This window comes from Fundulus heteroclitus, unplaced genomic scaffold (assembly GCF_011125445.2).
Source record: "Fundulus heteroclitus isolate FHET01 unplaced genomic scaffold, MU-UCD_Fhet_4.1 scaffold_68, whole genome shotgun sequence".
NCBI classification, from domain to species: Eukaryota; Metazoa; Chordata; class Actinopteri; order Cyprinodontiformes; family Fundulidae; genus Fundulus; species Fundulus heteroclitus.
This window is the reverse complement of record NW_023397121.1, coordinates 383666-406005: the sequence shown is the minus strand read 5'-3', so window position 1 is coordinate 406005 and position 22340 is coordinate 383666. Positions and strand designations below refer to the sequence as shown.

The 22340-nt window shown below is 46.5% G+C and overlaps 1 protein-coding gene across 2 annotated transcripts; it reads right to left on the bottom strand.

Moving 5' to 3' along the window:
- Positions 1-665: 665 nt before the first annotated feature.
- LOC105922036 lies at positions 666-21734 on the bottom strand. 2 transcript variants are annotated; one of them, XM_036133817.1, is made up of 22 exons: positions 21016-21734; positions 16648-16719; positions 16472-16570; positions 14734-14823; positions 14504-14579; positions 13737-13976; positions 13401-13635; positions 13259-13318; positions 10098-10382; positions 9893-9974; positions 9043-9103; positions 8574-8813; positions 8214-8448; positions 8074-8133; positions 6851-7120; positions 6708-6744; positions 5411-5480; positions 2779-3018; positions 2389-2614; positions 2258-2311; positions 1609-1893; positions 666-1362 (listed from the first exon to the last, which is right to left on the bottom strand). In XM_036133817.1, the coding sequence occupies exons 2-22, from the start codon at positions 16686-16688 to the stop codon at positions 1259-1261; spliced, it is 3090 nt and encodes a 1029-aa protein (XP_035989710.1). In that variant the 5' UTR covers positions 16689-16719; positions 21016-21734; the 3' UTR covers positions 666-1258. The 2 variants fall into 2 exon arrangements, with proteins under 2 accessions (XP_035989710.1, XP_035989711.1); XM_036133818.1 differs by lacking the exon at positions 21016-21734 and having other exon boundaries at positions 16648-16882.
- Positions 21735-22340: the final 606 nt, after the last annotated feature.

Here is a 22340-nt window from a genome sequence, read left to right as displayed (position 1 = left end):
GTTACATTTCTTTTAGAAAATATTCCTTAATATTGTTTTCCCTCTGAGTTAATGCACCAAAGGTCCAAGTTCAGTGATAGAAGATGAACTTGTTGAAGGAAGGAAACAGCAGCAGTTGTAGACTGAGAACTCTGACAATCCACCTGCTGGGTCTGAGCGGGCCTTCTCATACACCGGGCAGAACATCTACTGATGGCGTTAAAAAGCAACATGGTCCTGGGATGAGATCTGTAGGACAGATACCTTAGAACAGACCCTATAGAACAGACATCATGGAGGACCCATTGTACCAGGACTACAGCAGGTCCAGGTAGCTCCAAGGAATGATAAACTACTGAGAGCGACCTGATTTCCACCACGTCTTTCCAGAACCCTTTCTGCTGAAGGAGTCCCAGAGGAAGGTTAGAGAAACACCAAGCTGACAGCAATCCCCTGTAAACACAGACAGAGTCCCCGACTGGTAGGCTGATCCAGGTCCCAGGGAGCGAACTTCAGAGGAGAACCGTCCTCAATGGGTTCCCACCTGAAGTTAGTTCTGTCCACACCAGACTGGATCCTTCAGGACCGCTGTTAGTAGTGGACCAGGTCCTGGTCAGAGGCTCCCCTCCGTCTCCAAGTACCCACAGTCTGTGGGTCTACATCAGACCCACAGTCTGTGGGTCTACATCAGACCCACAGACCCTGTCCTGGTCTGCTGAAGCTGCTGGTGCAGGTTTGGTAAACATCAAATGGGTCATACCGGGTCAGAATGGCCTGGCTCCCAGCAAGGGGAGTACAAGCTAGAAAAGGAAACATCTGGATGGAGAGCGATAACATTGTTGAACTGTAGTGTTCCAAGGAGATGTCAAGTAGCGTAATTAATCGGTCTGTTTTTGTGTTTTTAGCTAAACGTTCACCAGAAGATGGACTTCACTAGGTGCAATACACACCGATGTATTTGTGTATCCTAGAGCTCAGGCGGGTGGAGATAGACCTCAGGTAATGTTCTAAGGTGAGAGCCTACCGGCTGCATGGGAACACCTAGAAGTTCTGCCCGTCCACTGCAGACCACCGATGAGGCAGTGGTCGCTCTGATCAGATGTCTTCAGGGAGTGATGGTCTGCATGGCGGAGAACTCTGAGGTTTAGATATTCCTTCAAAGTCATCATGTGTGCATCATGCCTTTAAATCTCAGTGTTCTCAGCCAGGGCGTCTGGTTCTCAGGTTCTCATAGATGATGCCCTCCTCAACCCACTGGTGCTTTACCCGTCTCTCCCGTTCATTGGTCGCCTCCCTTTTCCTCCGTTTTATCTCCTTCTGCTTTTTCGCCATCCTTGGTTTTCCCCTCCTCCTTCGTCTTTAAGCCTAGAAGCTCCAACAGTTCTAGGAAATCAGCAGATGAACAGACTGTTATTGGGGGAACCAGGACATCAGCAGGCAGGTTCTGGTACTCTAAGCAGTATGATGCAACGATTAAGTCCAACAGTTTGAACTTATGCAGCAGATGAATGATTTAAAAAGCTGCTCAACACTCCTGGTTTCCTCCAGTTTAAACTGGACCTGCATGTTTTCTGGTTCCTCAGCAGCAGATGTGAAACACGGCCAGCATGGCAGATCTGCAGAACTCACCTTGTTGTAAAGGAGGAGGCTGGGTCAGCTCCAGCTCAGAGAACAGTGGAGCATCTATTGCCTGAAGATGATTGAGCAGCTTCTGGCCGGCATCGCATCCTTTCTCCTTCACCATGTCAATCAAGCAGCTTGCCTTGTTCACTCTGGTGCGGTTCTTCTCAACAACAGCTTTGCTCTCTGAGGCTGTCAGGACTTTATCAGCAACGAGGTTCTTCAAGAGCTGTTCCAGGGTTTCATTGGATACTTTCCTTATAAACTCCAGGAGCATGTTCTTTATTCTTCTTTCTGCAACAGAAATACACAACAGCAATGTATCAGACTCCAAAGATTATATTTTAGAATGAAAAGTCTTCCTTTTAAAGGTGTGTGACTTCCAGCCGGTCTCACTGGACTTGGAGAAATCAGATGCCTGGTTAGAAACCCGGTTCTGTAGGGAACCTGGACCACCCAGGATAGAAGCAGCAACGTTTCATAGAGGACAGATGGTCCAGAGAAGCTCAGGAGACATGTAGTCAGACGGCTTTATAATCTGCTGGTTTTTCTCTATATTTGATCCCTTCTGGCTCCAAACTGGGATATTTAACCTTTTTGTAAAAGTCTCTTAACTGCATCAGAGGTCTGAGTGTGATTTTCCATCAGAAACACGCACCTCTTATAGCTTCTGGAGACATGCTGTCCTCATCCTCATCTTCACACAGGTTTTCTGTTGCAGAGCATAAATGTGGGATTTTAGTGGTGTAATATGTCAGGTTATTCATGGTGCTTTTCATTTGAACGGACCTGTGCTCTCCTGGATTTCATTCAGAGCTCTGGCTAACTCCTCTCTGTGCTCTGCGCTGTACATATGCATCATCATGCCTACTGAGCTCACTATCTCCTGGTTTTCCACAGAAACCCTTTTTATGGATGGCATGTTACTCATGAACTTGTCAGTATTCTGCAGCATCATCTGGCAGTACTTAAGGTCCATGTCGCCCATTTCTTCAAAAATGTCCAGGAGCATATGCTGCAAAGTAGGACAGAAGGAACAAGAAGGGTCAGTTCTCACCAACGCCTCAGCTTCTGAATCACGTCCACTTAATGAGGAGGGCTGTATTCACCAGCGCTCTATTGCTATTTAATATTTTGGACTTAACTGTGTACTGCATGTATAAATATTCATATATTCACCTGTGCTTTATTGTTACGGATCTTCTCCAGTATCTTCTCTGTCACCTCTTTGGCCTTTGCAGAGTACATCTGCAACAGCAGATCCAGCGTGTCCAGTCGGCCCGCATACTTCAGGCGGTACCTTCTGATTGGTTTAAAGCCGTCTTTGGACTCATCTGCCATTCGCAGGTACCAGTGGAAGTATTTTAGCTCCTTGTTTTTTAAATCTTCCAAAGTGCGCTTTAACCAGAGCTTCAAAACCTTTCAAGAATATGAAAAAGTTACTTAATTGTCATCATCCCAGGACCTCAGTAGTCAGAGATCACAAAGACTGAACTGTTAGCATGAATACCTGACACTGACTGAACTGTTAGAGACGAGTCAATATGACTGAGCTGTTGCCACTGAAAATGCTCTGTTATCTGGGTCATCACAACAGTAAACAGACTTAAATCGGAGCTCAAGTGGCTCAATGTGAGCCACCAAGACTGACAAAGACTCCTGGATAGGTGTTGAAGCCTTTTCAGAAAGAACTGAACGAAAGTCTTGCTGCCTCCGATTTAAGCCTGTTTAAGACTGAACTGTTTGTAGAGATAACTGATGTAGACTGAACTGTTAGTAGAGATAATTGATGTAGACTGAACTGTTAGTAGAGATAATTGATGTAGACTGAACTGTCAGTAGAGATAACTGATGTAGACTGAACTGTCAGTAGAGATACTTGATGTAGACGTAGCTATTAGTAGAGATAACTGATGTAGACTGAACTGTTAGTAGAGATAATTGATGTAGACTGAACTGTTAGTAGAGATAATTGATGTAGACTGAACTGTCAGTAGAGATACTTGATATAAACTGAACTGTCAGTAGAGATAACTGATGTAGACTGAGCTGTTAGTAGAGATAACTGATGTAAACTGAACTGTTAGTAGAGATAATTGATGTAGACTGAACTGTTAGTAGACATAACTGATGTAGACTGAACTGTTAGTAGAGATAATTGATGTAGACTGAACTGTCAGTAGAGATAATTGATGTAGACTGAACTGTCAGTAGAGATAACTGATGTAGACTGAACTGTTAGTAGATATAATTGATGTAGACTGAACTGTTAGTAGAGATACTTGATGTAGACGTAGCTATTAGTAGAGATAACTGATGTAGACTGAACTGTTAGTAGAGATAATTGATGTAGACTGAACTGTTAGTAGAGATAATTGATGTAGACTGAACTGTTAGTAGAGATAATTGATATAAACTGAACTGTCAGTAGAGATAACTGATGTAGACTGAGCTGTTAGTAGAGATAACTGATGTAAACTGAACTGTTAGTAGAGATAATTGATGTAGACTGAACTGTTAGTAGACATAACTGATGTAGACTGAACTGTTAGTAGGGATAATTTATGTAGACTGAACTGTTAGTAGAGATAATTGATGTAGACTGAACTGTTAGTAGATATAATTGATGTAGACTGAACTGTTAGTAGATATAACTGATGTAGACTGAACTGTCAGTAGAGATACTTGATGTAGACGTAGCTATTAGTAGAGATAACTGATGTAGACTGAACTGTTAGTAGGGATAATTTATGTAGACTGAACTGTTAGTAGAGTTAACTGATGTAGACTGAACTGTTAGTAGATATCACTGACGTAGACTGAACTGTTAGTAGAGATAACTGATGTAGACTGAACTGTTAGTAGATATCACTGACGTAGACTGAACTGTTAGTAGAGTTAACTGATGTAGACTGAACTGTTAGTAGATATAACTGATGTAGACTGAACTGTCAGTAGAGATACTTGATGTAGACTGAACTGTTAGTAGATGTAACTGATGTAGACTGAACTGTTAGTAGATATCACTGACATAGACTGAACTGTCAGTAGAGATACTTGATGTAGACTGAACTGTCAGTAGAGATACTTGATGTAGACTGAACTGTTAGTAGATATAACTGATGTAGACTGAACTGTCAGTAGATATCACTGATGTAGACTGAACTGTTAGTAGATATAACTGATGTAGACTGAACTGTTAGTAGATATAACTGATGTAGACTGAACTGTCAGTAGAGATACTTGATGTAGACGTAGCTATTTGTAGATATAACTGATGTAGACTGAACTGTTAGTAGATATCACTGATGTAGACTGAACTGTTAGTAGATATCACTGACGTAGACTGAACTGTCAGTAGAGATACTTGATGTAGACTGAACTGTCAGTAGAGATACTTGATGTAGACTGAACTGTTAGTAGATATAACTGATGTAGACTGAACTGTCAGTAGAGATACTTGATGTAGACGTAGCTATTTGTAGATATAACTGATGTAGACTGAACTGTTAGTAGATATCACTGATGTAGACTGAACTGTTAGTAGAGATAATTGATGTAGACTGAACTGTTAGGAGAGAAACATCTCATAGACCTTAATAGGGTAGAGACCATTTGCCTTTCTTCAGTATCTGCAGACCGTTTTCTGCTATTTTATTGCTAATTCTAGATAATCAACATATAGAACAGGTGCATCTTGTCAATGAAGAGCAACACTTTAACATTACAGCCTAACTCATTAACCACGAAGGAGCTGAAGGAAACAAAAGAGGTTCAACTCCAAATTGAAATCTGATCCAGGTTGACTTACAACGTCTTTGTCCCCCGGTGGGCAAATCTGGCGCCAACAGTCCTCTTGTTCCTTAGACATCACCCTGGGTCTTTAGAACATAGAAAGTTTTGTTTATTTGACAGTCAGAGGATCCTTTCCATGATTTCTGCATTTTGTTTTCTCTCTGGTAGTTTTTCAGCTGCTTCTTGAGAATGGTTTCTGATTATTTGGGTCATTTCTGAGGGCTCAGTGTTGTCATTTAAAGACTTTTTATTTATTCCAGTTCTGCACTTATTTTTTTCCTTGTAAATTATTATTGTCATTTCTTGTTCTAAAGGTTTTATGTCTGAAATGTGGCTGTATAGATCATAGATGGGGTTTGTCCAGAGGAATGATCACTAAGCACTGAGTGACTGGTTTGTTGTTTTTGTCAACAAATCTCCATGATAAAGTTTTTGTGGTGAGCTCTGTGAACAGCACACTGGTGAAAATGCTAAAAACGGTGTACGTTCCCTGCCAGGCCCCTAGGAGGCACTATGTTCTGTATAACTCAACATGCACATGTGTACCAACCTCCTTGCTTAGAAAGGCGCATATGGCCGGAGGAACAGGTTCAGCTGCTGCTTCAGATGACTTTGACAGATTAGACCCCCCTGTGGGTTTTAAACCGTCTGCTAACCTGGCTGCAGACATGCGGCACCTGTACCGGGTCCACCTCACACAGGTACGGCACCGAGAACAGAGACCAGGAGGATTTAAACCCCCCACTCTCACGTTGTTGGGTGTAGACGAACAGTCAAAACCAAAAAAGCGGGGCTCCACCCAGTTAGGTTCAGGGATAATACAGAGCCAGAACTTTCTTCTGTGACATAAGAGCAGCGGTTCTGTCCTGGTACTGACCTTACACATTAGGCCTTTAATGCAGACTGAACTGTTAGTAGAGATAATGTTCTGGACTATTGTTCTGAAATGTTTGGGTCCAAATAACACCAAGGTACCGCGGTCTGTTGAACGCTGAGTCTCTGTGTATTACCAGGTTTACATTCTGCTAGCAGGTACTGTTATTATTAAACCTTCATTTCTACAGGAGCTCTCATTGAGACATGAGTTCTCATTTACAACAGAGGCCAGTTTGTTCATATCTTATTATTACATATATTCCTTGGAAGCTTTTCTGAAGAACCAGACATGGCCATGAGGCAAATAAAAGGCCCTCTGGTTGAGTTTTTCTCAATGTTTGGGCTAGCGTTGTGAGTTCCTTCGCTGGGTGAGAACGTTTGTGTAGCAGCTCAGAGACGTTGACCTGAATGTGAACTTTAAAACTTGTAGGACTTACTTTTTGACAGCAGAGGACTTTTTACGGGACTTGCGACCTGGAGAAGGTTCAAACAGGAGATGGTGTTCATCTTACCACAGGGATGTAGAGAAGGAACCAGTTAATGGTACAGAGCACCTGCCACCAGGGCTGTGGGAACCCACCTGGACTAGAAGGTGTGCTCAGCTCAGTGGACAGCTGAGGGTCGATGGTTTGAAGACGGGTGATCACCTCCTTGGAGGTGTCGGCTCCTTTCTCTGTCACGATGTCAACAAAGCAGCTGGCCATGTTTACCCTGGTGTGATTCTGCAGGATCTCCTTCTTCTCTGAGGACTTCAGGGCTTTTGAACCTATCAGAGCCTCCATGAGCTGGTTGAAGGTCTCCTTTGGTACTTTCTCCACAAAGTCATTCAGCATCCTGGTGAGCACTTCCTCTGCAGGCAGAAAGACAGAAACCCACTGCAGCTCACTCTGGACTCTGATGGAAACGTTTGAACATCACAATGCCGTAAAGGTCTGTGTTTTATGGGGTGTTACTGTAGAGGAGCTATACCGGGTTTAAGAAGCATGCTTTTTATGCCATGTTGTATGAGTTAAAGACGTAATGTGATAATAATTGACTAATTGACTGCAGGATGGAGCGAGTCCAGACTGGCGTAGAGGGGTAACCCTGGACGACTTGTCTATACCAGTGGCCCAATGGGGGTACTGAGCATTTAGCAAAGTAAACGCCTCTACCTGAGACGAAGGCGTTTAGTTTCCTCTGGAGGACGAGGTCTCATGCTAGGAGGAGACCAGGAGGGAGGGAAGGGGGTCTCTTACTGGGAGAACCCAGCTGGGGTCGGCTCTACAGTTCAGACTAAGCTCATCTCGTCACTCACCGTTTGAATCTGTCCACAATCAGGTGAAGCTGCTGTTTACGTGACTCATGTTACATTTTATAGTGTTTTTATTACTCCAGACTTCATGACTTCTTCACCGTCATTAGATAACCAGCAGTGTCAGCATTCATAATGAAAACTAGTTATGGTATTGAGTAATATTTGATATGTAGAGTGATTGTGAACAGGGTACGAGTGAACAGTGAAGGATTTTAGACCTGATCAGGGGCTACAGATGCAAACTAGCTTAAGGTGAATCTGGTGCAAAGCATCATTTATTGATGTGTTTTTGCACTTCAATGATCTAATAAAGTAAGATAACGGCTGGTTTTCTATAAATATAAGAAGCTGTTTCAGACCCACTCAATAACGCCTGAAAACATGAAAATGTTTCTGTCACTGAAACCTGACAATAAACGCAGTTTAGAGAGTGCAGCTGGCTGCTCAGTACGTTGGTGACAGAATAATAATCTAGGATGGAAACGTCTCTTCTGAGGTTGTCGTACCTTCTGCAGCAGGTGGAGATGATGGCGGAATCTGCCCCTCAACCTCGGCTACGGTGTTGTCTGTTGGGAACCAGGAGACGCGGTTGGATCAGAGTTTAATCAGAACAGATGTTATCAGGAGATGTTTCAGGCTGACGGACCTTTGTTGCTCTTTATCTTCTCCACAATCTTCTCCGTCACCTCCTTGGTGTTGGTGGCGTAGGTCTGGACCATCAGATTGACCGTGTCCAGCCTGTCTGCACCCTCCAGCTGACTCTTCTTGATGGCTTTGAAGCCGTCCTTGGACTTGTCTGCACTTTGCAGGAACCAGTGGAAGTACTTCATCTCTCTATCGTCCAGGTCGTCCAAGATGTCCAGAAGCCAGTAACTTAAATCCTTTCAATGTTGGAACAGATTTGGTGTTAAAATCAGATCAGGTCAGGAACCTGAGTGAGCTCATGCTGGCATGGTTAAGTTCAACCACACTCATGTGTACGTAATACAGGATAAAGTATAATTACATGTCCTATGTTTTTATTGAGCTTCCTGAAGATCTTCTCTGCCACCTCCCTGGTGTTAGTGGTGTACATCTGCACCATCAGGTCCACCGTGTCCAGTCGGTCTGCATGCTCCAGGCGGCTCTTCTTGATGGGCTTGAAGCCGTCCTTGTTCTTGTCTGCAGTTTGCAGGAACCAGTGGAAGTACTTCATCTCCCTGCTGTCCAGGTCTTCCAGAGATTCCTTCAGCCACTCCTTTGTGTCCTTAAAAATAAATCAGGGGAACAGTTTAGCCGGCAACGAGTCCAGTAAGGTGAGCTGACGGCTATCAGGACTGCAGAGAAAGGCCGTCCAGGGGAACCGCCGTTCTGACTGCATGTAAACGGGTCTGCCATAAATCCTGTTGCCTCTATGACCAGAACGGCCAACCGTCCTGGACTCAGCCTCGTCTCTGTCAAAGACGCTTAGCTTGAAAATGATGAACGTGACTTACTGCGTCGTTGTCCCCCTCAGGACAGATCTGGCTCCAGCTCTCCTTCTCATCATCTAGAGGTCTGAGGGTCAGAAGATGATAGAAACACCGGTCAGGGCTACTCTGTAGCAAATATCTTTACTAATTACCAGTGAGAGAAGAAAAACGTATGTCGGACATGTTGAGATCACGGTCCAGCTCTCGGAAAGACTGAGAATTGTTAATATGGGATTTAAATGTCCAAAATGATATAAATATGTGGTGATGATTGACGGCCCCTCCTGGCCTCTGGTCTATGATGCACACACGTTGATAGGAGCAAGGACAGCTTAGCAGCACACCACCGTGTTTTAGGTCTGGCTGCCAAGGGGCTTCTCTCACAGGGACAACAAGGATTCCACACTTTTTAAATTAAACCAAATTAAGTGGTATTTGGCAACGTTCAAAAACGTCCATTGAATACAAGCGATAAACTTATCAAACCAAGCAACTACTTCCTAGCAGGACAGACCTCGAAGTAAGACTCTAAGCTTCAAGCGTCCAACATGCTGAGGTGAGTGGAGGATCGTGGGATTAGATGTTATCTGCTTCTTGCAGAAATAGATAAATTAGAGACGCGTCGGGTTGCTTTCACAGCCGGGCGGCCTGGATCAGCTGATGATCATGTGACCTATGTTACAGCGCTGATACACAGGAAGGCGAGGAGGGGCTTTCTTTTCCTACTGCATCGTTTCTTATTGTGCTACCAAAGCAAAACAGACAACTGCATAGACTTAAACTGCTAAATCTCCATCCATGAACAACAGGTTTAAGGTTTTAATCAAGCAGTAAAATGTGATAAAGGTTTCTCAGACATGTTAGAAAAACTTACTTTTTTGCTAAACCGAGAAACTGTTGAAAGGCCAGTCCTGGTTCGCCTATTGATTTGAATTTTGATTCCTGTGAAGTGTTACCTGAGGGGCAGCAGGAGACACAGATCATTGATGCTGTGAAGAACATTGTTAGAACATCGTTGAAGATGCCCCAAACTAACTAGATCTAAAGTGTGTGAAGCAGCAGCTGTGAGTACAACTCACCTTGTTGGGCAGACGGCCCAGAGAGCAAGCCTAGCTTGGAGGAAAGTGGAGCATCCACAGTCTGCAGGTGATCAATCATCTTCTTGCAGGCCCCGGTTCCTTTAGCCATGACGGTGTCAGCAAGGCAGCTGGCTTTGTTGGCTCTGGTGTGGTTCTTCTGCAGGATGTTTTCCTTCTCAGAGGACTTCAGCACTCCATCAGCTACCAGAGCCTCTGAGAGCTGGGTCAGGGTTTCCTTTGGAGCTTTCTTGACAAACTGGTCCAGCATCTTGGAGAGCTCTTCCTCTACAGGAAGGGACGATAGATCAGTGAAATTACTCCATTCTGATGAAGGGATCCTGCAGAGCTACTCTCAGAACATGCTGGAGATTGTCTGCAGACATTCTGAGCTCCAACAATCCCCTCCTGGTCCACTCCTGGCCAGACTTATACCTCGCTGGCTACTAATCCATCATACCATGGCTTGTTCAGCATTCAGGGGTCCCCCAAGGCTCAGCTCTGGGACCTAGACACCAACAGACACCACCTAACTGGGCCAGGTCCTTTGATCACTTTGCATATGCAAGTCCTGTTGTCTTCAGGACTTCCCTGAAGACAACACAAGTAAACGGGAATTTCCCCTTTTATTTCTCTTTTTAGCCATAGGGTGGTTTTATTTTAGTGCCTGGGCAGAAGTAGGAATTTAGTTTAATTGTTTTAACTGCTGAATATCTCCTGTTGTATGTGCATGCATTTTAAAAGTGATTTTGGCTGTGTTGATTTGTGCTTATAAGTGGCTCCGCCGATAGCCGATTTTTCCATCTTTTCCTCGTTCTATCTTTCCTGTTCTTATCAGTGAGTTCATTCTCTTTGTTAAACCTCAGTTCACGGCCCCCCGTTTCTAATCTCTCATTCGGGGCGCCTCTTCATCAAGGTGCCACCCCACGTCAGCTTAAGCGCTGGTTACGTCATTAAGACTTTCCCCTTTACGTATCACGCAAGGTTGTAGGTCACGTGTCATAGTCGCCATCTTGGGAAGGTACAGAGTGGTTAAGCTGTAGCTAGCTTGCTGAAAAGCGTCTGAAGCGTCTATCCCCGTTCTCAGAGCTGTCTCTGTCTTTCAATGCTGTTACGTCAAATGCCGACGTCTTGAATGTGATTTTAAAAAACTGTGAGTTGAACTAAGATTTGCTACCTCTCATATTAATCCGTTTTTGACCTTTATTTCCACATATATTTTGCATGTTTAGTTTAGTAGTGAGTAGAGTTCCCACGGTTGTTGAATCGCAGAATTACTGTAACAGGGAATTGCCTTTGGTTCAATAAAAGCAACAACTTGTGGAATAGTAACTGTTTGTGTTCATTCCAATTCACAGTTGCACGGTCTTTCAGAAAATAGAGTTACCACTTTTCGTGTTTAACATCTGACATTAAAACAGAGACATTATCATTGGATTGATGATAAGGAATAAGGATTTAAACTCTAATTGCAGTTATATTGGGGTTCTCATAGCTTGCTGAATAAATCTCTTCGGTCAGGAGCCGATCAGATTATCTTGTTCCAGCATAAATGAGTTCATAACAGCTAATTAATAAATGCATTAGTGGTATTTAGTCATTACAAGTTTAGAGCCTTATAATCACCACCATTTGAGTCATATTTTCTTATAGCTACTATTTGAGTTTGAATGACCTAGTATTAAAATTATAACACCAAAATATAATTAATAATAATAACAATAATAATAATATTCAAACAGCTTCTGGCATAACACTAAGTCATCAGCCATTAATCAGTCAGCTCAGTTCACATCACCAGTCACTAACCAGTCAGATCAGTTCACTTTCAGTCACTAACCAGTCAGATCAGTTCACTTTCAGTCACTAACCAGTCAGATCAGTTCACTTTCAGTCACTAACCAGTCAGATCAGTTCACTTTCAGTCACCACCCTTTGATTACTTCCACTTGTTCCCAGAAAGTAGTTTCCCACACCGTTCACTCGTTCACGCCCCTATTTATGCCTGACTCCGTCCATTGCTCTTTGCCAGATTATTCCGTGCCTACTGGTGAGTCTGACCCGGTTTGCCTCTGGATATCTTTGCCAGCCTGACCCCTGAATTACCTGTAATCCTGCCTGATCTGTTAGCCTGACCCCTGTCTGCTCTGACTGTCTGCCTGTTGCCTGACTGGACCTGTCCTTTGGTGTTGGAGCTAGCCTGTCCACTGTTTTTGTTTGTCGGCTCTGGACCATTTTTGCTTTTTGGACGCTGTCGTCCCGTTTCTGGCTAGATGCCCTTTTAGTTCTGCCTGTTTAATAAATTTCCTTTAACTCGACCCTCTGCTTGCCTGGCTGAATACTGGGTCTTCTGTCTTGGTTCCTGACAGATTTAATGGTGTTTTGTATAACTTTATGATTAACCCATTTTAGCGACCGATCGCTACAGCGACCCCTAGCTTCCCAGAGGTATAATCGCATTAATAAAATTAAGCGTTCTAAAGATACTGATTTTCACGGAGAAAATCGTTCTTTAAAATGTTATTTCATCAAATAATGTAACTCAGAATCTGCATTGTGAATGGGTTAAAACACATGACAGATGTTGTTTTAAATTAGTGAAGCTAATTTAACCTCACTCCATGTTCTTTAAGATGAACTTTGGTTCTTTAACTCAGATCTGCAATGAACCAGGATTCACTGAATCATTCTGATGATGATGATGATGATCAACCATTTTATTTTTTTTTTTTTTTGTGTGTAAATAGTTCCTTAGCTTCTTTAATCTTCATTTTGCTCAGTAGTTTTAGTTAAGCTTCACTGGCCTAGTAGAGAGGATTTGTTGATTGTAATATAGTGTTATTTCAGATAACCAGCATTATATAGTGATGTTCTCTGGATGTTTATTTATTTCTGTTAATAAATTCTCTAACTTGAAGAGAAGTTGTCATTAATTTATTCTAATATGTGCAGAGTTTGTTGTTAAAAGATCGTCGGTGCTGAAATCATTCCTTTCATCTATTGTCCTGATATCAGCTGTTTGTCTGATATTCACCAGACAATACCTAACAGAGAGTTATTTATTAAACATTAAATAACTTTAAACATTGTGTAATAGCACAACACCACACACCATAATACCTGCATCCAGGCTAAACCAATCATCTTCCGTTATAGACTCATACCTTCTGCAGCCGCTGGAGAAGATATCTTCATCTGCTTCTCAGCTTCAGGTAAACCGTTGTCTGTTAGAGCGATGAAGAGTGGATTCTGATTATTACTCAAAGCTGAACAGGTGATGTGTGGACCGTCTGCCATCTAACGGACCTTTACTGCTCATGATCTTCTTCATGATGGTCTTGGTGACCTGCTTGGTGTCTGTGGCGTACGTCTGGACCATCAGATCTGCTGTGTCCATTCTGTCCCCATCCTTCAGGCGAGTCTTCTTGATGGGCTTGAAGCCGTCCTTGGACTCGTCCGCAGTTTGCAGGAACCAGTGGAAGTACTTCAGCTCTCTGTCGTCCAGATTGTCCAAATTAACCATGACCCAGTTAAATACCTCCTGAACAGGAAAAGGTAGAATACGAGTTATTAACAGCTTGACTGGAGAAAGCTCCTAAACATCTGTTGATGTATGATAAAGATGCAGAAAGAAATGATTACATTTTGTCTATTCTTGCTGATCTTCTCCATAATCTTCTCGGTGACCTTTCGGTAGTTAGTGGGATACGTTTGGATCATCAGATCCACTGTGTCCAGCCTGCCGGCGTGCTGCAGACGGCTCCTTTTGATTGGTGCAAAGCCGTCCACAGACTTCTCTGCAGATTGCAGGAACCAGTGGAAGTGCATCAGCTCTGTGTTGTTCAGGTTTTCCACAGACTTCTTCACCCAAACCTTAGACTCCTTCAAAAGAAATCAATGGGAGTATTAGGTGCACGTCTGTTTCTGGATGCAGGCCTGGGAGACGCTGTCCAGAAGAAACATTATCTTCCATTCTAATCTGGAGAATGTGGTTTAGTCTAAAGATGCACAGGTCAGCCGACATCTGAGGTCCTGAAAGCCTTCGCCTGGTGTTGAAGCATCTGAAGAGGTTCCTGCTGGTCTAATGCAGGCACTCAGGTCTGCAGAGGACGCTGCCAGCCTGGGACTACACCTCATACCCCCCCCCCCCCCCCGAACGGTCAGAGGACCCAGATCCAGACCAGGCTGACTGCTACCAGTCCAACCAGGTCTTCCTCTTAAAACCGCTGCATGTTTGCATATTAAAAAGCTGGTTCTGTCCTGCATGTTTGTGTTTTTATACTGAAAATCTATTGACTGACAGCAAAGTGGGAGAAACTTAACGCTGGTTCTGATTATTGACCCATTATTGGTCAATAAATGTAGAGCTCCAGGTTCTGCTGCTCAGAAGAAGGCGGCTGATAACTCACAGCATCTTTGTCATCAGGAGGACAAACCAAGGGCCAGATTCCTTCCTGGTCTTCAGTCCAAAACCTGGGAACAAGGCTGCAATGACCAGAACATTTAAGTTTGACGGACATAGTCTGCTTACACAGCTGAAATACAGCACCGCTGTTATTAAGGTTTCATGTAGACGGGTTACTCCCAGAGGAGGTTCCCAGTCAATGAGTCATGGAGGCAGAAAATAGTCCCAACTTACCTTCGAAAGATCGAGGGCTTGGTATCAGCTTTAGCTTTAGCCTCAGTCACAGGTTGAGGTGCCTGAACAGGTTCCTCAGGTTCTGTTTTCCTAAAAAGAAACGAGAAACCCAACAGGAAATGTGTTCTGGTCACACTTTAAGAACAGTTTCAATGCTCTTTAAATCTGTTTCATCAATCTTTCATCATTGAGCGTAACGCTGTTGGGTCCGTCAGCTGGGACTGACGCGTAACGTCCACCGGCTGACGGTGGTGAGCTCCATGTGGCCACGGCAGCCCTGGACAGACTGAAGGCTGCCATGTATCGGCGCCATCGGACCACCGGACCACCGGACCACCAGACCATCAGACCACCGGACCACCGGACCATCGGACCACCGGACCACCAGACCACTGGACCCTCGGACCATCGGACCATCGGACCACCAGACCATCGGACCAACCGGACCACCAGACCATCGGACCATCGGACCACCAGACCATCGGACCATCGGACCATCGGACCACTGGACCATCGGACCACCGGACCACCAGACCACCGGACCATCAGACCATCGGCCCACCGGACCATCAGACCACCGGACCATCGGACCACCGGACCATCGGACCCTCAGACCACCGGACCACCGGACCATCTGACCATCGGACCGCCGGACCCTCAGACCACCGGACCACCGGACCATCTGACCATCGGACCACCGGACCACCGGACCCTCAGACCATCGGACCACCGGACCATCTGACCATCGGACCACCGGACCATCTGACCATCGGACCACCGGACCATCTGACCATCGGACCATCTGACCATCGGACCGCCGGACCCTCAGACCACCGGACCACCGGACCATCGGACCACTGGACCATCGGACCCTCAGACCACCAGACCATCGGACCATCGGACCCAGGACAATCGGACCATCGGACCATCGGACCATCGGACCACCGGACCACTGGACCATCGGACCAACCGGACCACCGGACCATCGGACCATTAGACCATCAGACCATCGGACCATCGGACCACCGGACCATCGGACCACCGGACCATCGGACCCTCAGACCACCGGACCACCGGACCATCTGACCATCGGACCGCCGGACCCTCAGACCACCGGACCATCTGACCATCGGACCACCGGACCCTCAGACCACCGGACCACCGGACCATCTGACCATCGGACCATTGGACCACCGGACCACCGGACCATCGGACCATTGGACCACCGGACCATCAGACCACCGGACCACTGGACCATCGGACCACCGGACCCTCAGACCACCGGACCATCGGACCACCGGACCATCGGACCACCGGACCATTGGACCCTCAGACCACCGGACCATCGGACCACCTGACCATCGGACCACCGGACCATCGGACCGCCGGACCACCGGACCGCCGGACCATCGGACCACTGGACCACCGGACCACCGGACCACCGGTAACGGGTCAGGTGTCTTGGCCAAGGACACAACTGAGAAGGCCGGAGTGGGTGTTAGAACCAGCAACCCAGCAGTTCAGGGTGGACTCCTGGGCTACTGTCACCCAGTGACGAGCAACAATGTCTACTGAAGGTTTGACATCTGCTACTCGTTACCTTCAGGCTGTCAGAACCAATCAGGGCTCAGGAACTGTTCAGTGAGCCCAGCTTACAGCAGATTCAGTCTGAAGACAACTTTATTCTTTATTTTACCGACGTCTGAGTTCAGTCTGAAACTCCTTTGGTGAGACTTACTGACGAGGCCAGCACCAGCTGGGACATGCTGAGGAGCGCTTGGAGGACGGTCTGCTGGGTCCTGCTTCTGCTGGCTGCTTGCTGGAAGGTCCTCCCTTACTGTAGCAAAGGAGAACAGGTGAGTTGAGACAGGATGGAGTTTCATGTCTGAGGAAACCCTGTGAGGGGCGTCTCACCTCTGAGCTTTGCTCTGATTCTTCTTCTGTGGGTTCTCCATGCTGCTGACGTCACCTGAGCCTCAGCTTCTCCTGCAGGAGAAACACCATCGTCAGCATGAGGAAGCTGCTGTACTTCTCACCCGCTCCACTAGGGGGGGGGGCTTGGAGCTTCAGTCCATCCACGGTTCAGATCACTGCAGTGGTGACCTGGGTTCTTGGTACCAACCAGCAGAACTAAAGCTCCAGATGAACAGAACAAGAGTCAGGGTGTCCTCTGATGGCGCCAGGATTGTTCTACCTCTAAAGCTAAAGTAAGAAGGTTACTGAGTGACTGGGAGGTGGCTGAGAGAGGAGGATCAGGTTCTGGAGCGGTTCTGGAGCGGTTCTGGAGCGGTTCTGGAGGGGTCACGTGCTTTACGGTGAGCAGGTGGAGGAAGCAGGTCACTGATTTATGTCTACTGAAATCACGTCCACTGCTGGGTTCAGAGCACACAAAGCTGAAAAAGAGGCAACACCCAGAGATCTCCCTCAGCTGTAATTGCTGGCATCAAGCTAAATCCATCAGCAGGAGAACCTGAATGCCCACTTCTCAGGAATCTAAGTTAATTAAGATTCCTTTGTCTAAGTCTTCTGGCTGTTTCTAAACTAAACCAGCAGAGCTACAGTGTTGTTCCAGGACCTCCTCAGACTGCAGCCCCCTGCCAGTCGGTAGTTTTCCTCAGGTAAAAGGCTTTCAGACCGTCTTCCAGCCGCTCCGAGCCTCTCCAGCCCTCCTCTGCTACTTTGTAGGTGTCCCTTTAGCACACCTGAGTCCTACGCTACGCTGCCTAGCTGAGTGTAAGAGGGTTAGCTGCCTTGCTGAGTGTTAGAGGGTTAGCTTTAGCTGTCTAGCTGAGCTAGCTGAGCGTAAGAGGGTTAGCGTTAGCTGCCTAGCTGAGCGTAACTGGATTAGCTTTAGCTAGCTAGCTGAGGGTTAGAGGGTTATCGTTAGCTGCCTAGCTGAGCGTAACTGGATTAGCGTTAGCTGCCTAGCTGAGGGTTAGAGGGTTAGTGTTAGCTGCCTTGCTAAGCGTAAGAGGGTTAGCGATAGCTGCCTTGCTGAGGGTTAGAGGGTTAGCGTTAGCTGCCTAGCTGAGCATAACTGGATTAGTTTTAGCTGAGCTATGTGAGCGTAAGAGGGTTAGCGTTAGCTGCCTAGCTGAGCGTAGCTGGATTAGCGTTAGCTTCCTAGCTGAGGGTTGGAGGGCTAGTGTTAGCTGCCTAGCTGAGGGTAACTGGGTTAGCGTTAGCTGCCTAGCTGAGCGTAACTGGATTAGCGTTAGCTGCCTAGCTGAGCGTAACTGGATTAGCTTTAGCTAGCTAGCTGAGGGTTAGAGGGTTATCGTTAGCTGCCTAGCTGAGCGTAACTGGATTAGCGTTAGCTGCCTAGCTGAGGGTTAGAGGGTTAGTGTTAGCTGCCTTGCTAAGCGTAAGAGGGTTAGCGATAGCTGCCTTGCTGAGGGTTAGAGGGTTAGCGTTAGCTGCCTAGCTGAGCATAACTGGATTAGTTTTAGCTGAGCTATGTGAGCGTAAGAGGGTTAGCGTTAGCTGCCTAGCTGAGCGTAGCTGGATTAGCGTTAGCTTCCTAGCTGAGGGTTGGAGGGCTAGTGTTAGCTGCCTAGCTGAGGGTAACTGGGTTAGCGTTAGCTGCCTAGCTGAGCGTAACTGGATTAGCGTTAGCTGCCTAGCTGAGCGTAACTGGATTAGCATTAGCTGCCTAGCTGAGGGTTAGAGGGCTAGTGTTAGCTGCCTAGCTGAAGGTAACTGGGTTAGCGTTAGCTAAATAGCAGCTAGCCCGCTAACCCATACTGAGACCGCGACAGAACGATCATCTGCCCTCCATGTAGCTCACATCTAGGCCCGTAGAACAAAACCTGGCCTTCGGTTTGATCCAGAACTAACATTTGGAAACCTGGAACCCATATCCCCACATTTCTATCTAGGTCACCATCCAGTTCATTTCTGAGACCTTTGTAGGAAAAGTTTGATTCATTTTACCTCCTTAGATCAGATTTCCTGATTTCTTCCTCCCTCAAATCAGACTAAACTAGTTTAATATACCTTTAAAACATTCAGATGATGATCACAGGTCAAAGGTCACGCATTTCTGACTCGCTGATAGCCTGATTCCCTGAAACTGAGGTAAACACAGGAAAAACTTTAACTTTAGTTTAAGGCAACTTCTCAAGAATCCAGAACCTAAAAACCAGGCAGAGAGTTCTGGACCGCTGTCGGTCCGGTTCCTCCCCAGATACCTGGAGGTTCCACGCTCATCTGTTCAAAACATTTTACACAAGTATGGACGGCGTGGGAACGTCCATGCTGTCCGGGACGGAGACGGGTTCTGTGTCCCAGAGAGGAATGGGTTCAGACAGGGAACTGTGTGAATCGACCCCGGAACAGAAAATTATTTTCTAACCCTAACCCACTCAGCAAAGAGCTGCAGAATGGGAGAACCCTTCTAGATGCTTCGGTTTGGAGCCGTGAGGACGCAGGAGACTAAACTGGCGTCGCAGCGAGCCTTGTTACACGTAAAAGGGAAAGAGAGTAGCTAGCAGAACCTCAGTCTGAAGCACGGGGGCGGCTGCATCATGCTGTGGAGATGCTTTGCTGCAGAAGACACTGGTGCTCTAAGCAGGAAATGACATCATGTAGAAATGCTGCTGAACAGACGCATCAGTCAGGAGGCTAGAGCTTGGACTCTAACGGGTCTTCCTGATGGACAACGTCCCCAGCAGACCTCCAGGGACGACCACGTCCATACTGTGGAGATCTGTGTCCAGAGAACCTAGAGACCAAGGCAGCTCCCACCTGACCCAGATGCACTGGTTCTGAATCCTGCCAAACAGCTGTGAGAAGGTTGTAAAAGGCAGCCAAGTCACTCTGCCCCGCCCTGAGGAGACGGATGGGAATTTGAAGAATAAAAACCTGATGTTTAGTCGATAGAAACAACGGTGGTGAGCTGAGACTGGAGGTTGGGTCTGATTTAACGTCACTGAGGAGGTAAATATGTGGCCTCAGCTGTATCTGCTGTCCTCACCTGATCCTTCACGGTGTTCCAAGACCTTCTACAGAAGCACCATAGAGAGCATTCTGTCCAGCTGTCTCTCTGTGTGGTGAGCTAAGACTGGAGGTTGGGTCTGATTTAACGTCACTGAGGAGGTAAATATGCAGCCTCAGCTGTATCTGCTGTCCTCACCTGTCCTTCACAGTGTTCTAAGACCTTCTACAGAAGCACCATAGAGAGCATTCTGTCCAGCTGTCTCTCTGTGTGGTGGGCTAAAACTGGAGGCTGGATCTGATTTAACGTCACTGAGGAGGTAAATATGCAGCCTCAGCTGTATCTGCTGTCCTCACCTGATCCTTCACGGTGTTCTAAGACCTTCTACAGAAGCACCATAGAGAGCATTCTGTCCAGCTGTCTCTCTGTGTGGTGGGCTAAAACTGGAGGTTGGATCTGATTTAACGTCACTGAGGAGGTAAATATGTGGCCTCAGCTGTATCTGCTGTCCTCACCTGATCCTTCACGGTGTTCTAAGACCTTCTACAGAAGCACCATAGAGAGCATTCTGTCCAGCTGTCTCTCTGTGTGGTGGGCTAAAACTGGAGGTTGGATCTGATTTAACGTCACTGAGGAGGTAAATATGTGGCCTCAGCTGTATCTGCTGTCCTCACCTGATCCTTCACGGTGTTCTAAGACCTTCTACAGAAGCACCATAGAGAGCATTCTGTCCAGCTGTCTCTCTGTGTGGTGGGCTAAAACTGGAGGTTGGATCTGATTTAACGTCACTGAGGAGGTAAATATGTGGCCTCAGCTGTATCTGCTGTCCTCACCTGATCCTTCACGGTGTTCTAAGACCTTCTACAGAAGCACCATAGAGAGCATTCTGTCCAGCTGTCTGTCTGTGTGGTGAGCTGAGACTGGAGGTTGGATCTGATTTAACGTCACTGAGGAGATAAATATGCAGCCTCAGCTGTATCTGCTGTCCTCACCTGGTCCTTCACAGTGTTCTTCTGTGTGAAACATGTGCAGTGATGGCTGTTCTGCTTACAAAAATCAGCTCTAGGCAGGTTGGACCAACAGAAGAAGGCGGTTCAGACATTTCTCTGTATCCTGATTAATCTGACTCTGATGAATGGAACTTCTTCTACGGTGGAGGACAGATCTTCTCCTGGTGGTCCTCACCAGACACCATACATGCTAAGGTCTGTAAGCAGCATCCAGTCAGAGTTAAAGTTAACCCTCAAAGGTCCCAGAATGCAACCTGTCGAGCCCCTGTGCCCCTCAGAGAGAAGAGCTGACCTCCTTCCCTAAGTCAAAGCATGGAAGACGGAGGAGAGACTTACAGACGGGTTCCTCGCAGGTCGACGGCCGGCCAGCGTGACGGAGCTGAGCTTGAAGTCTGCAGCAGAAAACATGGACTGAGACGCTCTGCAGTGTGATGCTGGTACTCAACCATCTGCGGGAAAACCTGAATGTTCACTTCTCAGGAAGGTAGCATAATGTCTGTGGCCTGGGTGTTTGCCAAGGAGGCAGCACCAGCCTGAAGGAGCTGCCTGAAGGAGCAGCCTGAAGGAGCAGCCTGAAGGAGCAGCCTGAAGGAGCAGCCTGAAGGAGCAGCCTGAAGGAGCAGACAGAGCACCACAGCATCGTTTGCTGATCATCAGACCCCTCATCAACAGGAGGAACAGGCTGAAGGGTGAGAAAGACCTTTGTTTAAGGTCATTTTCAGTGGCAAGCCAAGTTCATTGATGCCCCTCTCATCGCCCAGAGGCTTTGCTGCAATAATTACTGCCTGGAATGCTTCTCTAGAAACCCTCAGCAACTTTTGTCCTGTGCTGCGGGTTGGGTGAAGGATTAAAGTGAAGGCAGGAATGTGGGAGTGGCCTGGTGACTAAACCATTTCCTGAAATAAATCCAATTCATTAATGTTGCCAAGGGGCTTTTGCCTTTATCAGGGAGAAATAAAGGCAAAGCAAGACGTCCAACAGACATATACGACACTTTAAAGACAGTTTGAGGACAACGACTCACAAAGCTACTGAAAAAGGTTGAAGAACAGGAAGCCAAGATGTCCATCTAACGTTTAAAGGCTTCAGATAAGGCTGGAGCAGACCTGAGAGATAAACAGCAGTATTTATGAGCTATCAGCAGCAGCTCAAGCTTAACTCTGTGATAATCGGTGAGCCGACCAATAGATGTGTTCACGTGTGCCGGTAAGAAGACGGCCAGCAGCCTTTTGAACAAGACGAAGACCAGATAAAGACGCTAGCATAAAGATCGTAGTCCAGACACGCTGAGTCAGAGAGTTCAGCTCCATCATCATCATTGCAGCATCGATTAAGCCTAAAAGTGAAGGCTAAACGCTAAACGTCATCAGATCACATAAGATCACATCTCTGTGGACCTGATCCCTGGCTCAGGGGTTCAAAGAGGGCGCTGATCTAGGATTACACAACAACTGTCTATATCAGAGTGTCTCCATCCAGAACGCATGGCAGCTAAAGGCCTGGGAGGCAGCGTTCAGGTCAAGAGACAGACCAAGCTGCCAGGCATCCACATCCCTGACCTCCTCTGGACTGTGACCAGCTCAGGGAACTCAAACGGACCGGACGTTCCACTACGCTAACAAAAACTTTGCAGAGCTACAGTAGAAAGCATTTCATGCCTC

Coding starts and splice junctions, on each gene's coding strand:
- LOC105922036 (XM_036133817.1), bottom strand. CDS start 16,688: ATGGAGAACCCACAGAAGAAGAATCAGAGCAAAGCTCAGAG. Junction 13,319..13,400: donor GAAGATCATGAGCAGTAAAG/GTCCGTTAGATG, acceptor TCGCTCTAACAG/ACAACGGTTTACCTGAAGCT. Junction 3,019..5,410: donor CACCGGGGGACAAAGACGTT/GTAAGTCAACCT, acceptor TATTCTTGAAAG/GTTTTGAAGCTCTGGTTAAA.